General features: G+C 47.4%; 2 protein-coding genes across 2 annotated transcripts in view; one reads left to right on the plus strand and one right to left on the minus strand.

Annotated features, from left to right (window-relative positions):
* LOC102162368 (nuclear envelope pore membrane protein POM 121-like) overlaps nucleotides 1–13339 on the minus strand; it is a 56370-nt gene extending 43031 nt beyond the window's left edge. The window contains exon 1 of the transcript XR_002341719.1: nucleotides 13147–13339. The gene's annotated coding sequence lies outside the window, so the exon portion shown is untranslated. The remainder of the gene's footprint in view (nucleotides 1–13146) is intronic.
* FLT4 (fms related tyrosine kinase 4) overlaps nucleotides 13402–22660 on the plus strand; it is a 39130-nt gene continuing 29871 nt past the window's right edge. The window contains exon 1 of the mRNA XM_021084312.1: nucleotides 13402–13540. Coding sequence (XP_020939971.1) covers nucleotides 13474–13540 — 67 coding nt within the window. The 5' untranslated portion in view covers nucleotides 13402–13473. The remainder of the gene's footprint in view (nucleotides 13541–22660) is intronic.

A 22660-nucleotide genomic window follows, 5' to 3' on the forward strand; every position in this document is an offset into this window, starting at 1 on the left:
TGTCTTGGTGTGGGTCTGTTTGGGTTCAGTTTGTTTGGGGCCCTCCGTGCTTCTTGTATCTTGAACCCAGTATCCTTTAGATTTGGGAAGTTTCCATCGATAATTTCTTCAAATATATTTTCCATCCCCTTATCTTTTTCTACTCCTTCTGGAATTCCTATTATGCGTAGATTGGCCCACTTTATATTATCCCATAGGTCTCTTATATTGCTTTCCAGTCTTTTGATTCGGTTTTCTGTCTGTTGACCAGATTGAGTGATTTCCATTATTCTATCTTCCATATCACTGATTCGTTCTTCTGCATTATTCATTCTGGTTTTTACTGCCCCTAGTTCAGTTTGCATCTCTGCAAATGAATGTTCTAGTTTTTCTTGGCTCCTCCTTATATTTTCTAGTTCCTTTCTGAGGGTATCTGCATTACTGTTCATATCTTCTCTTAATTCCTTCAGTATTTTCACTATTTCTCTTTTGAACTCCAGGTCTGTCTGACTACAGAGATCTGTTTCATTGCTGACTGTTTTAGGTGAGTTCTCCTGTTGGTTTGACTGGGGGTGGTTTCTCAGCTTCTTCATCTTGCTTGTTGTTTTCTTTCTCCTGAGGGAGTTGTACTCTCTGTTATCGGGCAGTGTTTGCCTTGTCACTGCCGTGGATTACTTCTTGAGGGCTGGCATTGTTGGTCAATCTTTTTTGAGGCAGTGTGGCTTTTCTGGAGTGTTGATGGGGCTAATAGTGTTTCTTTGAAGCAAAGGAGGGCTTCCTGAGGGCAGACAGGACTGGGAGGTCCACACCACGATGGTAGCAGATTTCACTTAGTCATGCAGAGCTTGCTCTGGTGTTTTTAGGCTGTGGGGTTCTTGCAGGGGGTTGGCAGTGTTGGGCAGCTGTTCCTCAGGAGTGCAGCACCCCCTGGGGGCTGGAGCAGCTATCTGGGTCACTGAGAACCTAAGAGGCTCTTCCCTAGGGCAGCCCAACTCAGAAGGACAGCCTGAGAATGTAGGCGGATCTTTTCATAATCTGGCCGAGCTCGTTGCAGCTTTTCAGGGCTGCAGGGGCTCTTCCAGGGGGCTGGTGGTGCTGAGCAGCTATTCTGCGGGAGTGGGGCACCCCCTGGGGCTTGGGCGGGTAGCAGGGCCACTGGAAACCCAAGAGGCTCCTCCCCAGGGCAGCCCGACTCAGAAAGACCGTCTGAGATCTTTTCCCGACTCAGCCAGGCTTGTTGCAGCTTTTCTGGGCTGCAGGGGGTCCTGCCTGGAGCTGGCAGTCCTATGCAGCTGGTCCACTAGGTCTCAGCACCCCCTGGGGGCTTGGGTGGGTAGCAGGGCCATTGGAGACCCAAGAGGCTCCTCCCTGGGGCAGCCTGACTCAGAAAAACCGTCCGAGAATTAGGCCGATCTATTCACGGCCTGGCTAGGCTTGTTCTAGCTTTTCTGGGCTGCAGGCCTTTTCTCGGGGGCTGGTGGTGTTTGGTGCTGCTCTGCGGAAGTGTAGCCCCTCCAAAGGGCAAGCAGACCTGTGCAGGGACAGCCCCTGCAGTGGTAGGCTTCAGGCAATTGTTGAGGCCAGCCCTCCTGGATGGCAGGCAGCCCCAGGTTCGGCGAGAGCGTAGGGGGTGGCGGGGGTGGGGGAGGGAATGCACTGGGCAGCACAGTTTTCAGCTAGCTAGTGGGCCTGTAAGCTTGCTGTGGTGTGGGGGGTATTCTATAGGGACCCACCCCTTCTTCTCTCCCCTCCCCAGCACGGGCACAGACCAGGCTCTTCTCCCAGGTTCCCTCTGATTCGGCTTTCCACTTCCCCGCCCCTAGAGTATTGTTCCCTTCCTCTGCGACAGCTTTGTTTTCTAGTCTCCCAGGCAGTCTCTGCCCCGTCAAATGGTTTCTAGACCTCCCAAGCAGTTTCCGCTCCACCCCGCCCCCCAGCCCGGGGACTAACCTCCTGGGCCGAGGTCTCGGTGCCCAGCCCCCACCCAGGCGTCCCCCGGCCCTTTCTCGGGGACTAACCTTCCGAGGCGAGGTCTCGGTGCCCAGCCCCCACCCAGGCGTCTCAATTTTTGGTGACTGTGCCCGTAGTTCAGATGGTCCGTTGGGTTCTTGATTGGCTTTTCCGTACTCCAACTTACTGCTACACTCTTCTCTGCATCTGGAGATTTCTCCGGTTTGTTTGATCTTTCCCCCGGTAGGTGACTTTCCAGGGTGTGGGAACCCTTTCTCCTCCGCAGTTCCCTTTCGGGAGTGCCTGTCTCGTTCAGATTCACCTTCTCTCACTCTCCTCTTTTCTCCCGTTCTGCCCAGTAATGTCACGAACTTCTTGCCATTATTGGAGTTTAGGTTCCTCTGCCAGCGATTGGTTGCTGTTCTGTGTGAGTCATTTATTCTGTAGATGTGCTTTTTTTGTTGTGTTTGTGGGAGAGGGCGAGCGTGTCTCCCTACTCCTCCGCCATCTTGTCCTCTCTCCTATATGTGTAACATTTTAAATTCTTTAATGATTTTTGCATTTTTTTGTTATTTCCTTAATGATTGCTCTTGGGCTTATATCCACATCTTAGTCAATCACAGTGTACTCAGATATATAGTAACAATTCCAATGAGAAATGTTACTACTATATAGCTCTATTCCTTTTGCTCATTTTTGTGGTATTATTTTTATACATATTTCAACTATAAATGTTAAAAATACAATATATTCTATAATTATATAATTTTAGGTCTTTTAAAGCAGCTGAGAAAAGAGATCAAGGATATAATTAATAGCTTTTGTCATAATAGCCTTCTTATTTATCATTTCTAGTTCTCTTCATTTATTTCTGTGGCTTCAAGTTAAATGTTTGGAGTTAATTCCTCAGCCCAATGCAGCTTTTTTCTCATATTGTTCCTTTGATCTATTATTGCTAATATATTGCACTTCTATATGCTAAAAGCCCCAAACACAATTATATACAAATTATCTCACACAATTGTTTTTTTAGATCTGTTAGTAGAAAGAAAAAGAAATATGCATTTTTACTGTCTTATATAATTACCTTTACTAATGTTACTTGTTTTGTTTTGTCTTTTTGCCATTTCTTGGGCTGCTTCCACGGCATATGGAGGTTCCCAGGCTAGGGGTCAAATCGGAGCCGTAGCTGCCGGCCTACGCCAGAGCCACAGCAATGCAGGATCCGAGCCGCGTCTGCAACCTACACCACAGCTCACGGCAACGCCGGATCCTTAACCCACTGAGCAAGGCCAGGGATTGAACCCGCAACCTCATGGTTCTTAGTTAACCACTGAGCCACGATGGGAACTCCTGTTATTTGTTTTTTCATGGGCAATTGAATTACTGTCTGAGATTACTTGCTTCTAGCCTGAGGAACTTCCTTTAGTATTCCTTTTAAAGTAGGTTTTCTAACAAATTCTCTCAGATTTTGTTTATATGAGAATGTATTATGTCTCCATTTTTGAAATACAGCTTTCTTGGATATGTGATTCTTGGCTGACTTTTTTTTCATTGAACACTTTGACTGTGTTATCCAAATGCCTTCTGGCATCCATTGCTCCTGTTGAGAAGTAAAGAAATCTTACTGGGGTTACCTTGTAAGTGATTTTTTTATTTTTCTCTTGCTGCTTTATAGACTTTCTTTTTGTCTTTGTCTTTCAGAATTTTTACTATGATGTGTCTGCTTTTGAATCTTTTTGTGTCTATCCTACTAATAAATCATTAAGCTTCTTAAATGTGTGGTTTTTCTTCAAATCTGGGAAATTTTTAGCCATCGCTTCTTCAAATATTTTTTATGCCTTCACTATCTCAAATCCGTCTGGAACTCTCATTACACATATATTGATGCACTTATGTTGTCCCATATTTCTATGAGGTTCGGTTAATTTTTCTTCATTCTTTTTTCTCTACTCTAGATGATATAATTTCTATTGATCTATCTCAAAATTCACTAATTCTTTCTTCTTCTAGTTCACTTCTACTGTTGAGCCTACTATAGTGAATTTTCCATTTCATTTTGGTTCAGTTCTCTTCTGCTCTAGAATTTCCATTTGATTCCTTTTAATCATTTCTACCTCTTATTGATATTTTCTATTTGATGAGACATTTTCATCATACCTATTTTAAGCATGATTTCTCCTAGTTCTTTGAAGATACTTAAAACGGCTACTTTGAAGGCAGTGTCTATTAAATCAGACATAATATTCTTTCTCCAGGCAGTTTTTTTGCCTGATTTTTTTCTCCATGTAAGCATCAGTTTTGCCTAATTTTTTCCATGTCTTGCAATATTTTTTGTTGGAAACCAGGAATTTTATGTAGCATATTGTAGCAACTTTGAGTACTGATCTCTGTCCTCCCCCATCCCAGGACTTGTTGTCATTATTTGTTGTTTATTTGTTTAGTGACTCACTGGATTATTTTAGCAAAGTCAATTTCTCCCCCTCAGTGTGAAGCCTCTGATATTGTTCCCTGGAGGGTGAAGGCTTTAGCATCTGCACAGTCACCCTGGGAAGATAGTGATTTTGGCCTCTGTCTCTTTCCCTGCGCACACCCAGATGTTAAGCTTCACTAATTGCTGACTGATTGCTCTATTGTTTTTAAAAATGTCCTGGGGTTTAAATTGTTGCAGAGACTGATCAAATTAAATTTACAGGGTTCCTTTACAGCAATAGATTTTGAAGTCAGTGTTTCAGACTTGTTCTGACAGCAAAGAGCTTAAGGAGGGCTCTTCTTAGCTGTCTCATTTCCTGGTTCTCTCTGGTAAACTAAGCACCCTATGGTTTAGCTTACCTTTCTTTCTTTTCTTTCTTTTTCTTTTTTTCATCTTTTTAAGGGCCACACCTGCAGCATATGGAGGTTCCCAGGTTAGGGGTCTAATCGGAGCTGTAGCTTACGGCCTGCTCCACAGCCACAGCAATGCCACATCTGAGCCACGTCTGCGACCTACATACACCACAGCTCATGGCAACGCTGGATCCTTAACCCACTGAGGCCAGGGATTGAACTCGCAACCTCATGGTTTTTAGTCGGATTTGTTTCCCCTGTGCCACAACGGGAACTCCCCGGTTTAGCTTATATTTCTAATAAGTCTGGCAGTGTCCCTTTTCATTGTTTTTCACCACAACCTCCATTATTTCTTAGCACACCCTTAGGCTTGATCAGCCTTATTTTCTGTTGCAAATAAGCTCAGTTCTTTCTGAAAGGGCTTCAAAGCATTCTGTTTTATGCCTGCTTCTCCCTCTGGCAAAAACTTTGAGCCACAGCTCTGGAGCTGGGAGTTGGGACAGTGGCATGCTTCTGAGAAAAAGAACTGAGTGCACCACAGAAGAAGAGAGGAGCTGCAGGCTCTGGTCTTTTGGGTTTGCCTTTCCTGGAATGGAACCTCCACTTTACATGCTAGCTGGGGTGAGAGCAATCAAGTCACTGTATTCTCAGGGGACCATTCAAGGTAGAGCCTTTCTTCCACAAGTGAAGACTGGACAGAATATGGGAGCCCCCAACTCTTGACTGTGTTCACCAGGAAATTAACCTCCGCAATGGTTAGCCAAGGGAAGGATGAGAAATGCTGATGCTGTGCTCCTCCTGAACCTCCAGTTGGGGACTGAGGGAGAGGATCCCTGTGTTCTTGATTGCACCTATCTGGAGTGGAGTTTCCAGTACCCTGACCTGGGGGAAGGGAGGGAGGAAGCAAGTCGTGGTTCAGTTGCCACAGACTCTCACTGTTCTCACTTTCACTTCTCCCAAGTTTTAGCAGGTTTTATTAAATAAATGTTTCTTTCTTTCCTGAATGCTTCAGACCGTTCCTAGAGACTTTAAATGTTTGTTTTTAAACAGTTTTTGCCAGTGTCCATAGAGCTTTTGATTTTGCCATGACGGTAAATCTGTACTAACATTGTTACTAGGTTCCTATCTTTTTTATGTGTCCCTGATTAACTTTTTGAGGGTTATGCCCCTGATTCTGTTCCCCCATACACTCTGGTTTTTATTGTGAGATTTTTATGTGGCATGATGACATTTAGGATCTCACATGTTCCATTAAAGCAGAATTGATTGTGGGTTGGAAATAAAAGGATAGTAAAAGATAAACTACACAAATAATAACAAATAGAAAGCTGATATGGCTATAAAAATTTCAAAGTATACTTTAAGTTAACATGTATTATAAGGGCTAAAAATTACAAATATACATACAGCTCAAGGGGTCTGTTCAATAAGAAGATGTGAAAATCTTAAATTTGCATATCCCTAATAATATTATTTCAAAATACATAAAATTAATGATAGGAGCTACCAAGTCACATTGTAAAGGGCATGCATACAGAGAGAAATAAAGGATGGTGGCCACCTTTGTAATCTATCACATTAATAAAAGAGAAAAAATTGTAACAATACAAAATACCTGATTGATCCATGAGAAAGCAAAGAAAAACCCATTTCATTAACTCATAGAAAGAAAATACTTAAACATATAACAATATATATTAAAATTACATAAAGCAAAAATTAACAAACCTAAAGGAAAACTGAAAAGCCCTAATTACAATTAGAATTTTAACATATCTCTTTTTGGTAACTGACAGAATAATAAAACAAATAAACAGAAATTTATGGATATAGAAGATTTGGACAGCATGATTAAACAACTTGATTTAGGTGCCATATATAGTGCCAAACAACCTTTTCAAGGCTGGCACATTTACCAAGATAATAAATGTGCACATGCTGAGCCTAAAAGCAAGTTTCAAAAAATTTCATAGGCTCGAAATCACTGAGAATACATTCTCTTGTCACAGAAAATTAAACTAAAAATCAAAAATCCCCAGGTATTTGTAAAGTAAACAACATATTTCTAAATGACATGGTTCAAAGAAGAAATGACACTGGGAATTAGAAAATGCTATGATACGAATTACAACAAAGTAAATCAAAACCACAAAATATTATAGATAGAAATAAAAGAAAACTAGATAAATGGATGAATATAGCCTATTCGTAAGTGAAAAATGTTAAGACAATAATCCCTCTAAGTCCATCAATGTAATTGCAAAGTTCTAGTATATTTTTCATTTCTGAAAATTAACAAGCAGATTCTATCATTAATATGGAAATGCAAAAAATAAAATAAAAAGTAAGATACTCTGGAAAAAGAAGCATGAATTTCAAGGACTAACACTACTACATATTAAGTGATTATAAAGCCAAAGTAATTACAAATGTGTGGTAATGGGACAAGATTGGCAAGTAGACAAGTGAAGCATAACAGTCCATTCATATAAGGTGATATGGTTTATGACAAATGTGCCTCTGTGCTGCAGTGAGAAAAGGCTGGTTATTTCCATAAATTATACTAAATCAATTAAATAGCTATACAGAAAGATATTGATACCAATCCTACATCTAGATGATGTATCAATCTAAATGTGAATAGGAAAATCAACACATTGAGAAAAAAGTGGAGGAAAATATATTTATGACTTTGGAATAAGCAGAAAAAATTTATGATAGAACACACAAAAAGTGCACAAAAGGAAAAAATTATAAAATGTATTACATTAAAAGTAATAACTTCCATTTATCAGAGATAGTGCTAAAATAATACAAGGGCAAGTCACTGAAGTTTTTTGTTTGTTTGTTTTAATTTTATGGCTGCATTTGCAGCATATGGAAGTTCCCAGGCCAGGGACTGAATTTGAGCTGTAGCTGTGACCTACATTGCAGCTGCAGCAACACTGGATGCTTTAACCCACTGTGTTCGGCTGGGGATAGAACCCACACCTCTGCAGTGACCCGAGCCACTGAAGTTAGATTCTTAACTGACTGTGCCATGGTAACTCCAAGTCACTGAATTTTTGTGATGTAAATGCCCATCAAAGGATTTGTACTCAAAAATATAGAAGGAAGTTATATAGATAACAGCAAAAAGCCATCACATAAAAAACAGACAAAAGAACTGGACACTTCAGAACAGAACATATCTGAATAACTAATATACACATAAATGCAAATTTAACAAAAATGAGAAGACTTCCCCTTTCATCATGGCAAATTTTCCATCCTACCAGTAACAACTGGAAAACTGGACAAAATATACCAAACAATGCTTTCCAGATTTTGAATAACCAGATGAGTTCTACAAATATATCAACTTTCTGGCTGGATGAGTCATATAAATTTTTCAACTTTCTAGATCATGATATGAGAAGAAACCCAAATAAAGCATGGTAGACCTACTGAGTTGAGGTAACATAGCTTAGAATATTAAAGCCTTATGAAAAGGGCACCACATCTCCACAACAAAGCTTAAAAATAAGTGTTAAGGAGTTCCCATCATGGCACAGTGGAAATGAACCCAACTAGGAACTATGAGGTTGCAGGTTGGATCCCTGGTCTCGCTCAGTGGGTTAAGGATCCAGTGTTGCCATGAGCTGTGGTGTAGGTTGCAGACGTGGTTCAGATCTGTCATTGCTATGGCTGTGGCATAGGCTGGCAGCTGTAGCTCTGATTAGACCCCTAGCCTGGGAACCTCCATATGCAGTGGGTGCAGCCCTAAAAAGCAAAAAAAAAAAAAAAAAAAAAAAAAAAAAAAATTAAAAGAAACAAGCTGATCTACAAGTAACTTGACTGTCTACCAGAACAAATACTCATACCATTTGAAGGAACATAAAAAACCCAGACATTCATAATTAAAATATTAAAATGAGGAGTTCCCGTCGTGGCGCAGTGGTTAACGAATCTGACTAGGAACCATGAGGTTGCGGGTTCGGTCCCTGCCCTTGCTCAGTGGGTTAACAATCTGGCGTTGCCGTGAGCTGTGGTGTAGGTTGCAGACGCAGCTCGGATCCCGCGTTGCTGTGGCTCTGGTGTAGGCCAGTGGTTACGGCTCCGATTGGACCCCTAGCCTGGGAACCTCCATGTGCCGCGGGAGCGGCCCAAGAAACAGCAAAAAGACAAAAAAAAATATATTAAAATGACATCCAATAAAAATGGCTAAACATGCAAAGAAGCAGGAAAATATGACACAAAATCAAGAGAAAAACCAGTCAGCAGAAACAAACCCATAAATGAGAGAGATGATGGAATCAGCAGACAGTGACTTTAAAAGTTATAAATACATTGAAGAACTCTAAGAGAAAATAAATGAACATAATGAGCATAGAAACAGAAAATATTTTAAAAGATCAGATGGAATCCTGGAGCTAAACATTTTATCTGAAATAAAAAATTCACTGGAAGGGTTAAATAGAAGATTGGCAGAAGAAAAAACCAGAGAATTTGAAAAACAGCAATAGTAACAATCCAAATGAAACACACTAGGAAAAAAACTTAAGGGAAAAAATTCAGTTTTTAAATGGGCAAAGGACTTGAACAGATATTCCTCCAAAGATGAACACATGGCCAATAAGTACTAGAAAACATGCTCAACATCACAAACCATTAGGGAAATGAAAGCCAAAACCACAAGAAGATACTATCTCACAGTAATGAGGATGGCTACGACAAGGAAAAAAAGAAATAAGGGTTGGCAAGGATGTGGAGAAATTGGAACCCTTGTACACTGTTAGTAGGAATGTAAAATGGTATAGCTGCTGTGGAAACAGTATGGAAGTTCCTTTAAAATTTTAAAATAGAATTATCCTATGATCCAGCAATTCCTTTAGGGATTGAAATAAAGAACTAAAAGAGATATATACATGTACACTCATGTTCATAGCAGTGTCATTCACAATAACCAGGTATATACATTGATAGATGAAAGGATATACAAAATGTGCTATATATACATAGCATATAATATTTATATACACACAATGGAATAGTAAGCCTTGAAAAGTAAGGAAACTATGGCACACAGATGATCATTGAGGACATTATGCTGAGTGAAATAAGGCAATTCCAAAAGGACAAATACTGTATGATTCCACTTATATGAGGTACCTCCAACAGTCAAATTCATGAGGACAGAAAACAGAATGGTAGGCCAGGGGCTGAGGGTGGAGGGAATGGGAAGTTGTTGTTTAATGGATGTCAACTTTCAGTTTTACAAGATGAAATGAGTTCTGGAGATGGAAGGTGGTGATGGTTACACAACAATATGAATTAATGCCACTAAACCGTACACTTAAAAATGGTTAAGATTCTAAATTTTCTGTTGTGTATTTGACCACAAGATATTTTTAAAATTATTTTTTTAGGGAGTTCCTGTCATGGCGCAGCGGAAACAAATCCAACCAGGAAACATGAGGTTGTGGGTTCGATCCCTGGCCTCGCTCAATTAGTTAAGGATCTGGCATTGCTGTGGCTGTGGTGTAGGCCAGCAGCTGTAGCTCCGATTAGACCCCTAGCCTGGGAACCTCCAAATGCTGCAGGTGTGTCCCTAAAAAAAAAAAAAAAAATTTAATAAAAAGGTGAAAAAATAATGAAGACAGTCTTAGTAAATTGGGATAGTACCTAGTTGTTAATAGAAATACTTTTCAGACACACCAAAGCTGAAAAACTTAATCACTAGAAGACCCACACTAAAAGAAATGTTAAAAGAAGTCCTCTAGGCAAAAGGAAATTAATTGATTCTGATGAAGATATGAGACCAGAAATGATAAATATATAATATTTTTCTTTTAATGGCTTTAAAAGATAAATGACTGCTTATACAAAAGTAATGACAGTATACCATAGGGTTTATGATGTGCACAAATTGAAATTAATTGACAGCAACAGCATAAAGGCTGAGAAGGAAGAATGGTGGTAAACTATTGTAAGGTTTTTATATTAAACATGAATGGGTATATTATTACTTGAAGGAAAATTGCTATGACTTAACAGATATATACCATAAACCCTAAAGTCAGAAGACAAAGAGATACACAGCAATAATAGCCAGAACTGGTGAAGGATTCATATCCAGAATATATAAAGAACTCCTACAAATCAAGAAGAGAAAGATAATAGGCAGTATCAAGGAGCAAAAAAGACTTGAAATCCAAATGGACAATCATAAAAACACGCTCAATGTAAGTTCCCTAGTGGCTTAGCGGGTTATAGATCCATTGTTGCCACAGCTGTGATGAGAGTTGCAGCTGTGATATGGGTTTGATCTCTGGCCTGGGAATGCATGCCACAGTTGTGCCCCCCCCCCGATTTTTTTTTACATAGAAAAAAATGAAAATATGCTCAATCTCAACATTAATTAGGGAAAAGCTAATGAAAAACATAATGAGATGCCACTAAACCAACCAAAATGGCTAAATTTAAAAATTAAAATTGGGGAGTTCCCGTCATGGCGCAGTGGTTAACGAATCCGACTAGGAACCATGAGGTTGCGGGTTCGGTCCCTGCCCTTGCTCAGTGGGTTAACAATCCGGCGTTGCCGTGAGCTGTGGTGTAGGTTGCAGACGCGGCTCGGATCCCGCGTTGCTGTGGCTCTGGCGTAGGCTGGTGGCTACAGCTCCGATTCAACCCCTAGCCTGGGAACCTCCATATGCCGCGGGAGCGGCCCAAGAAATAGCAACAACAACAACAACAAAAGACAAAAAAAAAAAAAAAAAAAATTAAAATTGGCAATACATGTCTGTGAAGATGTGGAGCACAGGGAACTAGTTACACTGCTGTGGGATGCAAAATGGTACAGATAAAGAAAAAATAGTTGGTACTGTCTACAAAGTTGAAGATACATATACTATGACTTAGAAGTGTAAGTATATATATGTCTTATTCTACTGGAGAATAAGGCATATATATATATATATATATATATACACCAAAAAACATACAAGAGCATGTTTGCAGCAGCAAAAGTTGGAAGCTGATAACAACTCAAATTTCCATCAACAATAGATGGACAAATGAACTATGTTGTATCACACAGAAAACTATGCAGCCATGAAAATGAATGAAGTAAATAGGTCTTCATAGCAGTACACATGAATCTCACAAAAGATGCTGAGCAAAAGAATACATGTGCAATGAGTCCATTTAAATACAATTAAAAAAAACAAGCAGAACACCTTTGGACAATAGATGATAAAGGCAGGGAAATGAAGAGCCAGAATTTGAGGGCTAGGTAGAGGGTAGTGATAGGAAAGGGAAGGCTTCTGAAAAGCTAGGGTCTGTCTATATACCTTGATCTGAAGGTATATAGGGTTGAAACATAGCGTTTGCTTTAAATTTTGCATTTATAATATATGGATATATACTTTCCATATGTTAAAACTGAACAAAAAATTGAAAGAAAATAAATAAATGGTTGAGGAGGAGTTCCCGTTGTGGCTCAGAGGAAACAAATCTGACTAGCATCCATGAGGATACAGGTTCGACCCCTTGCCTCACTCATTGGGTTAAGGATCTGGCATTGCCGTGAGCTGTGGTGTAGGTCACAGATGTGGCTCGGATCTGGCATGGCTGTGGCTGTGGCTGTGGCTGGCAGCTGCAGCTCTGATTTGACCCCTAGCCTGGGAACCTTCATATGCCATGGGTGCAGCCCTAAAAAGACAAAAAAAAAAAAAAAAAAGGTTGATGAAAATATTTAATTTCATTTATTTGGTTGCTAACTTTCCCCAACATTATTTATTAAATCATCTAAACTATCACCACCTACTTGTGATTATTACTGAATATATTCCATTCTTACTTGCACTTGAGATTTGGTAACAGTTATTATCAACAATGGTTTTGGGCAAGGATGAAGGGAGTTTTGTGGGGGCCTGGAGGTGGGGGATAATAAAAGTGTGAAGTACAAGAAAAGCAGAAGAGGGAGATAGCCATCATCATGGGATTTGTTTTTAAATAGGAAAATTCTAGAGACAGAACTGAAAAGAGAAAGGACGTCTGTGAGGTTGCCAAGTCAGAGAGCAAAGTGTCACCTGATAAAAGGACTTATGAATGAGCTTTGAGCAAAACTATTTGGAGATCTAAGGAGGAGCCCATGCCTGCAGGATGGAGGTTGGTTCACTGGGTGCCTGACCAAGGATACAGCCTCTATCTACACTACGGACACAGTAAGGTATAAAGTTTGTGGAATGTTCTCAAAGATTTGACATATTCCTACTTTAAATTATATTTATTGCTCTTTTTTCTTACTTTAAACATAGTATTTATTGACTAAAGAAAATTACAGAAAAATACGTGCTGCCACATTTTTGTGCAACCATTTTAACGCACAGTAAAGAACTGGTACATTACCTGCATCCTCTGCCTGCTCGGAGAGGCCCTGGGGCGGGCCTAAAGGACTGCCATTGACTCGGAAGTGGGGCCGCCAAGAGCCAGCCTTCCCTCCGCGGTGCACTGCCAGCACCCTCAGAACTAGGCCGGACACTCCATTGGTTGGGGGCGGGACTGAGGTACGACTGCAGCCCAAGACCCCTGGCCCCGCCTCTGGAGTCCCGCCCCCCGGCCCCGCCCCGGCTCTGGCCGCAGCCCCGCCCCGGCCCCGCCCGCGCCGCGCCGCGAGCCCACAATCACAGCCCCGAGCCGCGCTCGCGCATCTGACCAGTGCCACAGCGGCCGGAGATGCAGCGGGGTGCCGCGCTATGCCTGCGCCTGTGGCTCTTCCTTGGACTGCTCGACAGCAAGCGTGGTGAGCCTTCCGCCCGCCTCATTGCTCAGCCAGCCTCGAGGGGGGACGCTTTCCCTGGGCGTACGGTGGAACCGCACCGACGGGAGACAGGCGGGAGACAGGGCCACCAGGACCCTTGGGCAAGAGGGGAGACAGGGTCGGGAGCCAGGGATACAGGCCCCAGAACCTGCACAGAGCTCGACGATCCGATTCGGGCTGGGGCCCGCCGGTTTAAGGAAAGGGCGGGGACGGGGCGCCGGGCATAGAGATCGCTCTCCGGGTCCAAGACTTCGCTCCACCGTCTATGGCTCAGCTCCCTTGGAGCTGGGCCCCGTTGTGCTGCATCCTCAGCCTGGATCCTTCTCTTGCTTACGCGCTTCCCGGCGGAGTCTAGGCACCTCCGACCCATGCACACTGAAGATTGCAGTCCCGTTGGGGTCACAGACTTGGGTGCGCACTTCCCGACGCCTCCTGTCGGAGCTCCAGCTGTCCCCCAGAGGGAACTTGCAGTTAGTGTCCACCTTCCCCAGGCCAGGGACTGCGGGGGCAGGGTCTTGGGGACCGTGGGAGATAGGCGCCGTCGGGCGGTTTGGGTGCAGATGGTACCTGTTGGGATTTGAAGCGAATCACGAGGTAAGTGATCGGCGTGGCCGGCCCTCACCCTGTTTAAGGGGATCGAAGCCTTGAAGGCTGCGCTAAGGATTTTGGATCATACGGTGGGGATGGCCAAGGAGAGGCGAGGTCCGGCTTCTGATGCGAGGTTACCACTAAGGGGCTGGAGGGAAGGGAATGTGAAGGATGAGAGAGGGAGCAGAAGGGTATGGCTGGATGGAGGTGTCAGGATTAAAGCATCAGGAAAGAGGGGAAGATGAACTGGTCACCATGCAAGATCTGGTGACCCTGGAAATCAGAGGGTAGAGGAAAGGTCATGGGTTCCCTAGTAGTTGAGGAGTTTTGGGAGGTCTGAGGGAGAGATGGGGACCTCACTATTTTTTTTTAACACTGTGGGCTTTGAATACTGGCTTCATTTCTTTTAATCCTCACAAGGGAGTGTTAGACTCATTTTACAAATTGGGACATTTAGACCAAGCACAGGTGTCATTTCCCCAAGCTCTTCGGGAGGCTGGGAGTAAGAAGAGGTCAACTCAGATCTTTGGGGTAACAGAGTTCTGTTCTTTGTGCCTACACAGGCTGAAGGGCTGAGCACAGGGGAGGTGAGGGAGGTGTGGGGAGGAGGAGGGAGGTAGAATTTGTCTGAGCTCAAAGCAGAGCAGGTCTGAGTGGAGGGGCTACCACTTAGCCCTTCTTCGCTCCCCTGCACCCTGCCTAGGGCCAGGCTCTCACAGGTGCTCATTATGTGTTTGTTGAATGACTGAAAGAGTAGGGGAAGAGAAGTGAATGGGTCCCTGGTTGGACTTCGGGGCTGAGGGGCAAGAGGACACCCCTGGAGGAAACATCCAAAAGGGAGTTAAGTGTAGTGTCCAAGGCTCAGGAGAGAGGCTGGGTTGGGGAGCTGGAGAGGGAGCAGAGCAAAGGCTCCAGAATGGGACTCCCATCCCCCAAGGAGGGAACCAGAGGAGGGAGAGGCTTCCAGAGGGGTGGGAAACATTCCACATGTGAGGTGTAAGGGAAACCAGGAGAGGCTGGTATCCTGGTGCTCCTGGGTGGAGCAGAACGGGAGGTAGAAGGAGGATGAGGTCAGTCCAAGAGTGAGTGCCGTGGTTCTTACCAAAGTTGGGCAGTAAAAGGGAAGAGAGAATATTAGCTGAGAGGGCCCATGGAGGGAGGGTGGCCCAGGCTGAACCAGGGCATGGCTGCTGGGGAGATTCCCCATGGAGAACAGTCCATCTCCACCCTCCCTGAGCTTTGCATTTGCTCCACCCATTTCTGGGCCGAGGAGGACCTGAGGAGCTCCCACCCTGATGTGGTTGCTGGAGCAGAGGCACACACATTCCAGTGCAGCCAGGTGTCAGTGCAGCCAGAGTGGGAGGCCAAACACTGGCAGGGGAGAAGCCTGGGGACTCTGCAGCTGACCCTTAAAAACTAATGTTGGTCCCAGAACCAGACTTGTCCTAGTCCTGTCTCCTAAACTCCTTGCTGTGTGGCCTGGGCCCCTTTCTTCCTTTCTCTGTGCCTTAGTTTCCCCATGCACAGCAGTACAATAGGCTGGCAAGTGCTGAGGGCCTATGCTTGGGGCTGGACTTTTTGGCCCACAGTGTCCTTGTAGACAAAGCAGGTGGCAGATGTCATCTTCAACAGGCTTTGTCTCTTGGGGCTTAGTCTAGAGAGGGGCCGTTTGCACCTCTGGTCAGTGGACAGTCAACTTAGGTACATGTGGGGAAGGAGGCAGCTGCTAGGAAGCTTGGTTGGCCTGGCCTGAGGCTGCTGCTAGGGGCTGAATCACACACAGCCATCTCAGCTCTTCCATGTCCCTGCTGAACAGCCCTGAGCCAGATCCAGGTGTGGACAGAGGTGTGGGGGTTAGGTGGGGATGCAAGTCAGTACAGGCAGAATGTGGGGGCTGGGCCCATCTTACTGAGTGCCTGTGGACCACTGACCCAGTACAGTGATCTGGGAACTCGAATGCAGGTCCTGCTCATGTACCTGCCATGCCAGAGGCACTGGGTCAGAGTGGCTGAAGGGTGCTCTGCCTCCCCAGAGCACAGTGTCCATATGGCCAGACACCAGGCTGGGCATGAGGTGTAACAAGGGGACTGCCTAGCCAGCTCCTTGCTATACCGTCCCCACCCTGGGCAGTGGCACCCCAACCCAAGGAAGGGGACTGCAGTTCTGGGCAACTTGAAAACTATGGTGTCTGTTCAGGGTGGCCCAAAGAGGATTTGGACCAAGTCCATCCTGCCGGAATTTCCTGAGGCCAGACTATCAGGGGCACAAACGTGGCATCAGACGTCTGTAGCCCAGGGGTGAAAGTGCTCAGGGGCCCCATTGATACCCAGCTGGTGGCTGTGGGCATAGAGTTGCTTCCAACTTGGGGCTTTCTGGAGGGTCTGCAGACTCCAGAGAAGGGAATTCCAAGTAGGGCAAAGCCCCTCAAAGGCCCAGAGGCAGAAAAGTCAGATGGTGATCAGATGAGGCTAGACTCCAGGAGGTGGGAGCACGGGGAGTCGGGATGGAGGAGACAGACAAGTGGAGGTGGCAGGAACCAGCAGCACATCTGGAAAGATGAGGCTCTGAGCAAGGAGCCACTTGGTCAGATCCCTGAAGGAATCATCAAAGGGATAAGATGTGAGCCCACGGCAAGGAGGCTGCACCCCAGGGAAGGGGCGGTGGGGCACAGTGGGGAGAGAGGGACAAGTGCCAATCTCTAGCTTAAGTAACAGAATGGGTCCTGAAATTTGTTTACAGGGGGTGGGGGACCCTAGGAAGAGGAGCAAATGTGGGGAAAGATGCAGCACTCCGCTGGGGAGGCAACTGCAGGAGGGAGGAAAGTGGGGAGCACTTCAGAGTGATGGTGCAAAGGGGAGTCAGGGAACCCAGAGAAATTAAGTGGGGTCTCAGCCACGAGGGGAAGTTCTTCTCTATGTCTAGCTTACACCCCTCCTGCTGCTGCTTGGGCATTTTCCCCCTGCGTTGCAGATTTCTTTCCACCAGGGCCCAGCCCAGGCCACAAAGCCCTGTGAGATGTACTCTGGGGAGGGAGATGGGTACAGAGAGGGGCCTGAAGAGCCCGTCACACTCCCTGCACCGAGCTCTAAGCAAGACATGGCCAACGTGTCCAGCTGGAGCCAGGGACTCCTGACTTTCGATCCTTTTCAGACACTGGCTTCCTCTGGGATCTCAGTTTTCCGGTCACGCCAAAAGGAGAAGTCTAGGAGCAGGAAGGTGCGGGCATTGGCGCTGGCTGCAGCTGAGGCTGGGGGCGGTGGTGGCGGACAGCAGGCGTGCTTCTGCCTGGCTCTGGTGCCCTGGGCCTGGCCAGGGCGTAGGTGGCCTGGTGAGCAGGCACAGGGTAGGGTGGCAAGTTGGGGAGCCCCGCCACGTGGCTGGCGAGGTCAGCATGGGTTCATGGGAAAGGACTTGTCGGCCACAGGAGAGGACATCCTGCCTGCATTTCCCTCTTCCTGCGGCAGGAGCCCATGGCCCCGATTTAGCAGCGCTGGGGGGCCACCTCCGAGCCAGCTGGGCTGTCTGATAACACCGCCCGTCCTGCCGCCACAGAGCAGAGTCCTGACCCCAGAAAGTCCAGAGCAACTGCCTGGCATGGCCGGCTACACTCACAGCTGTGCTGCATAGGGAGCTCCACATCTACCAGGGTACCCCCTCCTCCCCACCTCACCCCCAGGGGCTACTCAACAGCCCTTGCTCCCACTCAGCCTCACCAGCACTCCCTGCTTCTCCAAACTGCCTCTCTGCTGCTTCAGCAGAACTGCCTAAAACACAGATCTGAGCCTTCCGTGGTCCCCCAGGGATAGGCCCAGCCTCTTGGGCTGATGGTACCCTCCTGCTAGGGTCCCAAGGGTGTCTGTAGCCCCATATCCACCCAGTCTGCACTTGTCACATACCCCAGCCCCAGCATATGACCTTTTTCCTGCTCCAGATACACACTCTTCACCTGGCCTTTAGGAAGCTACTGAGAACTCCAGGCAGAGGGGGGTGCTGCTCCAAGTGGGAGGGGTCTACTGAGGTAGGAGAGTGGGCTTCATTCCCACTCCCTGTATGTCCAGGGAGCTCAGAACACAGGCTTCTGGGTAGGTTCAGGGGAAGCTCTTAGCCTCACCCAACCTAAAGCACCATCCTCAAAGCTACCCTAAATTCCACCAAATGGAAGTTTATTCGTATGAAGCAGCACTCATCGCGCGCACACGCACACACACACACACACACACACACTTAGATTGTCTACCAGGGAGCCACACCTCGGTGTAAAGCAGTTAATCAAATTTCTTTCACACTAGGGTGTGTGATGATTTTAACCTTGTGATATGGGCTACTGTGCCCATTTTGGAGATTAGAAAATGAACGCCAGAGAGGTGAAATGGCTCATTAGATACTAGCACAGTTTTGAGGGAGGTGACAGGTGTCTGGTGCCAGAGGGCACAGGAGCCAAGGGGTAAGAAGGGGCAGGCATGGCAGGCATTGCCCACATTCCCCAGAGAAAGCGCTAGATAGGCAGGCATGTGGGGTCCTATATTTCTGACCACCTCATGGACATTTTCAAATGTCTCAGAGAGCTTTCAAAAGCAGCACGTCCCTAGACACACTGCTTTCCCCAGGCTACCCCTGGCAGATGTGGCTGCCTCAATGCTGGACACCTGCACCTCCACACTGGTCCACACACTGCATGTTCTGTCCTTGTGTTCCTGGGATCCTCAAAGTCAGTCAAGGGCAATCGAGGGCCAAGTTCCATGCTGGGGATGCCACCCTGGAAAAGCTCTTATCCTTGCATTGAGGAACTGTCAAGTGCAATGAGTTGGCCACTGCATGAAGCTGTGGAAATGTGCAGAGGGGCCCAAAGGAGGGGACCCAAGTCTGTGACATGGAACTGGAGCTGGCACCAGGTGATGAAGGTGACTGGAGAGTCACACGAGAAGCTCAGATTCCATCCCCAAGCAGCAGAGGGGCAGGAAATAGTTTTAAGCAGGAGAGGGGTTTGTGTTCTAAAAGGATCCTCTGGGAGTTCCCTTTGTGGCACAGCAGAAACGAATCCAACAGTATCCATGAGCATGCAGGTTGGATCCCTGGCCTCGCTCAGTGGATTGGGGATCTGGTGTTGCCATGAACTGCAGTGTGGGTTGCAGACCCGGCTTAGATCCAGCTTTGTTGTGGCTGTGGTGTAGGCCAGCACCTGCAGCTCTGATTTGACCCCTAGCCTGGGAACCTCCATATGCCGCTGGCAGCGTGGCCCTAAAAAGCAAAAAAAAAAAAGGGGGGGGAGGAATCCTCTGACCACCGGAAAAAGCCTGGGTCAGTGGGGAGACGATGGCATGGCAAGCCAGGGGAGGGAAGCCAGCCAGACAGTGGGGTGGCAAGGAGAAAGACTGGAAAGGGCAGCCCCAGAATGTCCAGGGGTGGCACTCAAGCAGGATGGCGTCTACCCCTGAGCGTCTGGGCTCTGTGAGTGCAAAGTGCTTGGCCAGGGTGGCAGGGAAAGGAGAGGGGCAGGCCCGGTGCTTCCAGCCACCCTGCCTTTGGTGCTGGTTCTGAGGATGTACAGAGTAAACAGTAGTTTCCCGTAATCCTGTCCCCCAAAGATAATCTCTGACTAGCAAGTTAACGTCTATGCCTTCGTTTTCTCATTTACGAAATGAGAAGAATCGTACCCACCTCGGGGCAACAGAGGGGTGTGGTGGGCACAAGCATATAGTCTGTGCTGGCATGCACAAAGCGCTAAATACCTGCTTACATGTCATTAACAGGATGCATTGGGGTAAGCAGAATTTGGGGTCAAAGTGTATGAGCATTTTTTTTTTTTTTATTACTGTGCGTGTTTGCTTGTCCACATCCTTGCCAACACTGGGAATTCTCTATCCTTTTAACACTTGCTCAACTGGCGTGGGGGACACTTCTGGGCCCTGTGGCTCATTGTCTTCCCTGAGGGTGGGTGTAGTCTCGGTCTGAAGGCTGGAGGCGCCTGGTAGGAGCCACCTGGGAAGAAGGGCCCCCTAGGGTTGGAGCTCTGGAGAGCTGCCAGGGAAGGGGGGGTGGAGCTCAGGGGTGGGCTTGAGCCCTGGGCCTGTGCCACCTGTAGGAGGAGGAAGCCCACCTTGAGCCCAGCTCCAGTTAGTAAGCCAGCCAAGAGCCTAAGGCTGGGCCTGCAACCCGAGGCCCTTTTCTGTGGCCTCACTGCCCCACACCAGGCTCCACCTGTTCCCACCTACCTGACAGCCCAAGGTTACCTGGACTCCCTGGCATTTGCACATATCCCTCTATCCTGTGCCCTCCTCCTGGGCCATCAAGCTCCTATTTAGTCTCTAAAGCCCATTTCAACTCACACACATACCCCTCCCGACTGGCAAGGCTTTCTCCGACCACCCCCACCCACCCCCGAACTATGACCATGGCCTTAAGTCAGAGCGAGATGGAACCGCTGTGGCAGGCAAAACACTCAGCAGCCAGTGATAGTGATGGGCCTCTTGTGCCTGAGCCAGCAGCAGTTTTTTTCTTATGATGGTTCTTGTGTGATATTGTTATTTGCAGTCTGTGGTCCCCAATAATCTTGTGGGCCATTCTCATTCCACAAGTTCAGAGGGAGGAATTGACTTGCCCAAGGTCAACAGTCAGAGTGGCATTGTGGGACACGCCACTGGGCCTGGGGCTCTGAGCACACTCCCTGAACAGGCCCTCCCATCCTGGCCCTTTCAGTCCTACAGGGAGGGAGGTGGGAGGTCTGATGGCTTCTTGACCCTCACCCTTGCCCGCTGGAGGCACAGAGGCTATCAGCCAAGTGGGGTGGGGGTGGGGTCTCTGAAATAGAACATCGCCGCACCTCCCCCAAGGTTTATGCACCAGCTTCACCCCAAGAGTGAAAGGAGAAGGCCCAGGAGCAAGCTCTCCCACTCTGCCCAGCCTTGGGACCCAACCCGGCCTCACTTGCCCCAGTGCTGTCCCCTCGGCTTGCCTCTAGTCTTCAGGGAGCCTGGCCCCTGGCTGCCTTTGCCCTCCAGGGCACAACTGCTAAGGAGAACGTGAGCCAGACTGGCAGGACTGCTCTTATAATCCCTGTCACCCACCAAATGACCATGACAGGGCCTAAAGTAAGGAATTGCCAAATGCAATGACCACTACTGCTACACTCGGCCAGAGGATGGAGGGGGACCCCTGAGCTTGCACACCATTCTGACATCATCCATGGGTTGGCTGTGCTGGACCTGAGGACAGGGCCATGCGCCCATGACCTCCTGGTCCCCAGGAGTCACCCAAAGACACCACCCTTCCCTGCGTGGTGGGCGAGGTCCTGGTGTGCTCAGCAGCTGGACGCTGGGTGTGGCCGGTGTGTTGACCATGTGGCAGAAGCACTGGGGTGTGAAGCTGGCCGGGAGGGGGGCCTGTTGGGTGGGGCATCATCCTGGAAGCCAGGCCAAGGGTGTGCTCAGTTCCAGGGGGCCATGAGAGGCCAGTGAAGGTGTCCTTTGGGCTGAGGGACATTTTGGATGGCAGAAAGGAGACTGCTGGGGAGCAGGGAGGCAGAGGGGCAGGCACCCTTGGCAGTGGGAGAGGAGATGGGGAGTTATGAGGGCTGGGTCCCAGGCAGGGATGGGCCTGGACCTGGTCAAACTTGGGCTCTTGCACAGCTGCTGGTTACCTCTGATGTGGAGCCCAGAGCCTCAGTTTCCTCATTGCCAACGGGACTTGTGGCCCCTCATCCCCCCACCCCCACCCCCCCGACCAGGCTGTGTGAGGATCAAACAAGGCAGTGACTGCTGGGCTGTGGTCCGGGTCTCCCCCACAGGACTTCCCACCCTTCCTGCCTGTCCTCACCCAGGATCCCAGTTTGCTGCTCCCACGGCCAGCGCCTGTGGCTGACTCCAAGGTCCCTGCTGCCCAAGGCTGCTGACAGCACAGAGAAGAGGAGGTGTGCACTTTGGCCTCCCTGACCTCAGCCTGGCGCCTGCCCTGACTGCTCCGCACAGGCTAGGGGGCCAGGGCCGCTGGCCAGGGGAAGGAAGAAGCAAGTTCCTGGGCCAGGAACAGGAAGGCAGGGGGAGTGCGGCAGAGGCCAGGATGACAGTGCTTCCTGCTTCGGGAAGGGAAGGACAGCAGGGACAGACAACAGCCAGGCAGGAAGGATGCACCTTCTTCGGGGTTGCAGGTGGGGGTAGGGCAGCATGGAGCCTCTGGGCATGGTAGCCCTCAGGCTAGAATCTGCCCCAGCTGCTGAGCAGCCTGGGGTACACGTGGACACCAGGGAGCTTGGCCTTTAAAACTGGAAATGTCTTGTCCAAAGGAACACCAAGGTTTGACACAGTTCCAATCCAAAGGAAGACCTCAGAGGTTTGTTTAGCCAACCAGTGAGCCATTCATCATCCATCTTCCATCCACCCATCCATTGATTCATCATTCCTTCCATCCACCCATCTCTATCCATCTGTCCATCCATCTGCCCTTCCATCATTCCATCCAACCATCCTTTGACTCTTCCATCCATTTGTTTATTCATTCGACAAGTATTTATGGAGCCTT

The sequence above is a fragment of the Sus scrofa genome, chromosome 2 (assembly GCF_000003025.6).
Source record: "Sus scrofa isolate TJ Tabasco breed Duroc chromosome 2, Sscrofa11.1, whole genome shotgun sequence".
In the NCBI taxonomy this organism is placed as follows: domain Eukaryota; kingdom Metazoa; phylum Chordata; class Mammalia; order Artiodactyla; family Suidae; genus Sus; species Sus scrofa.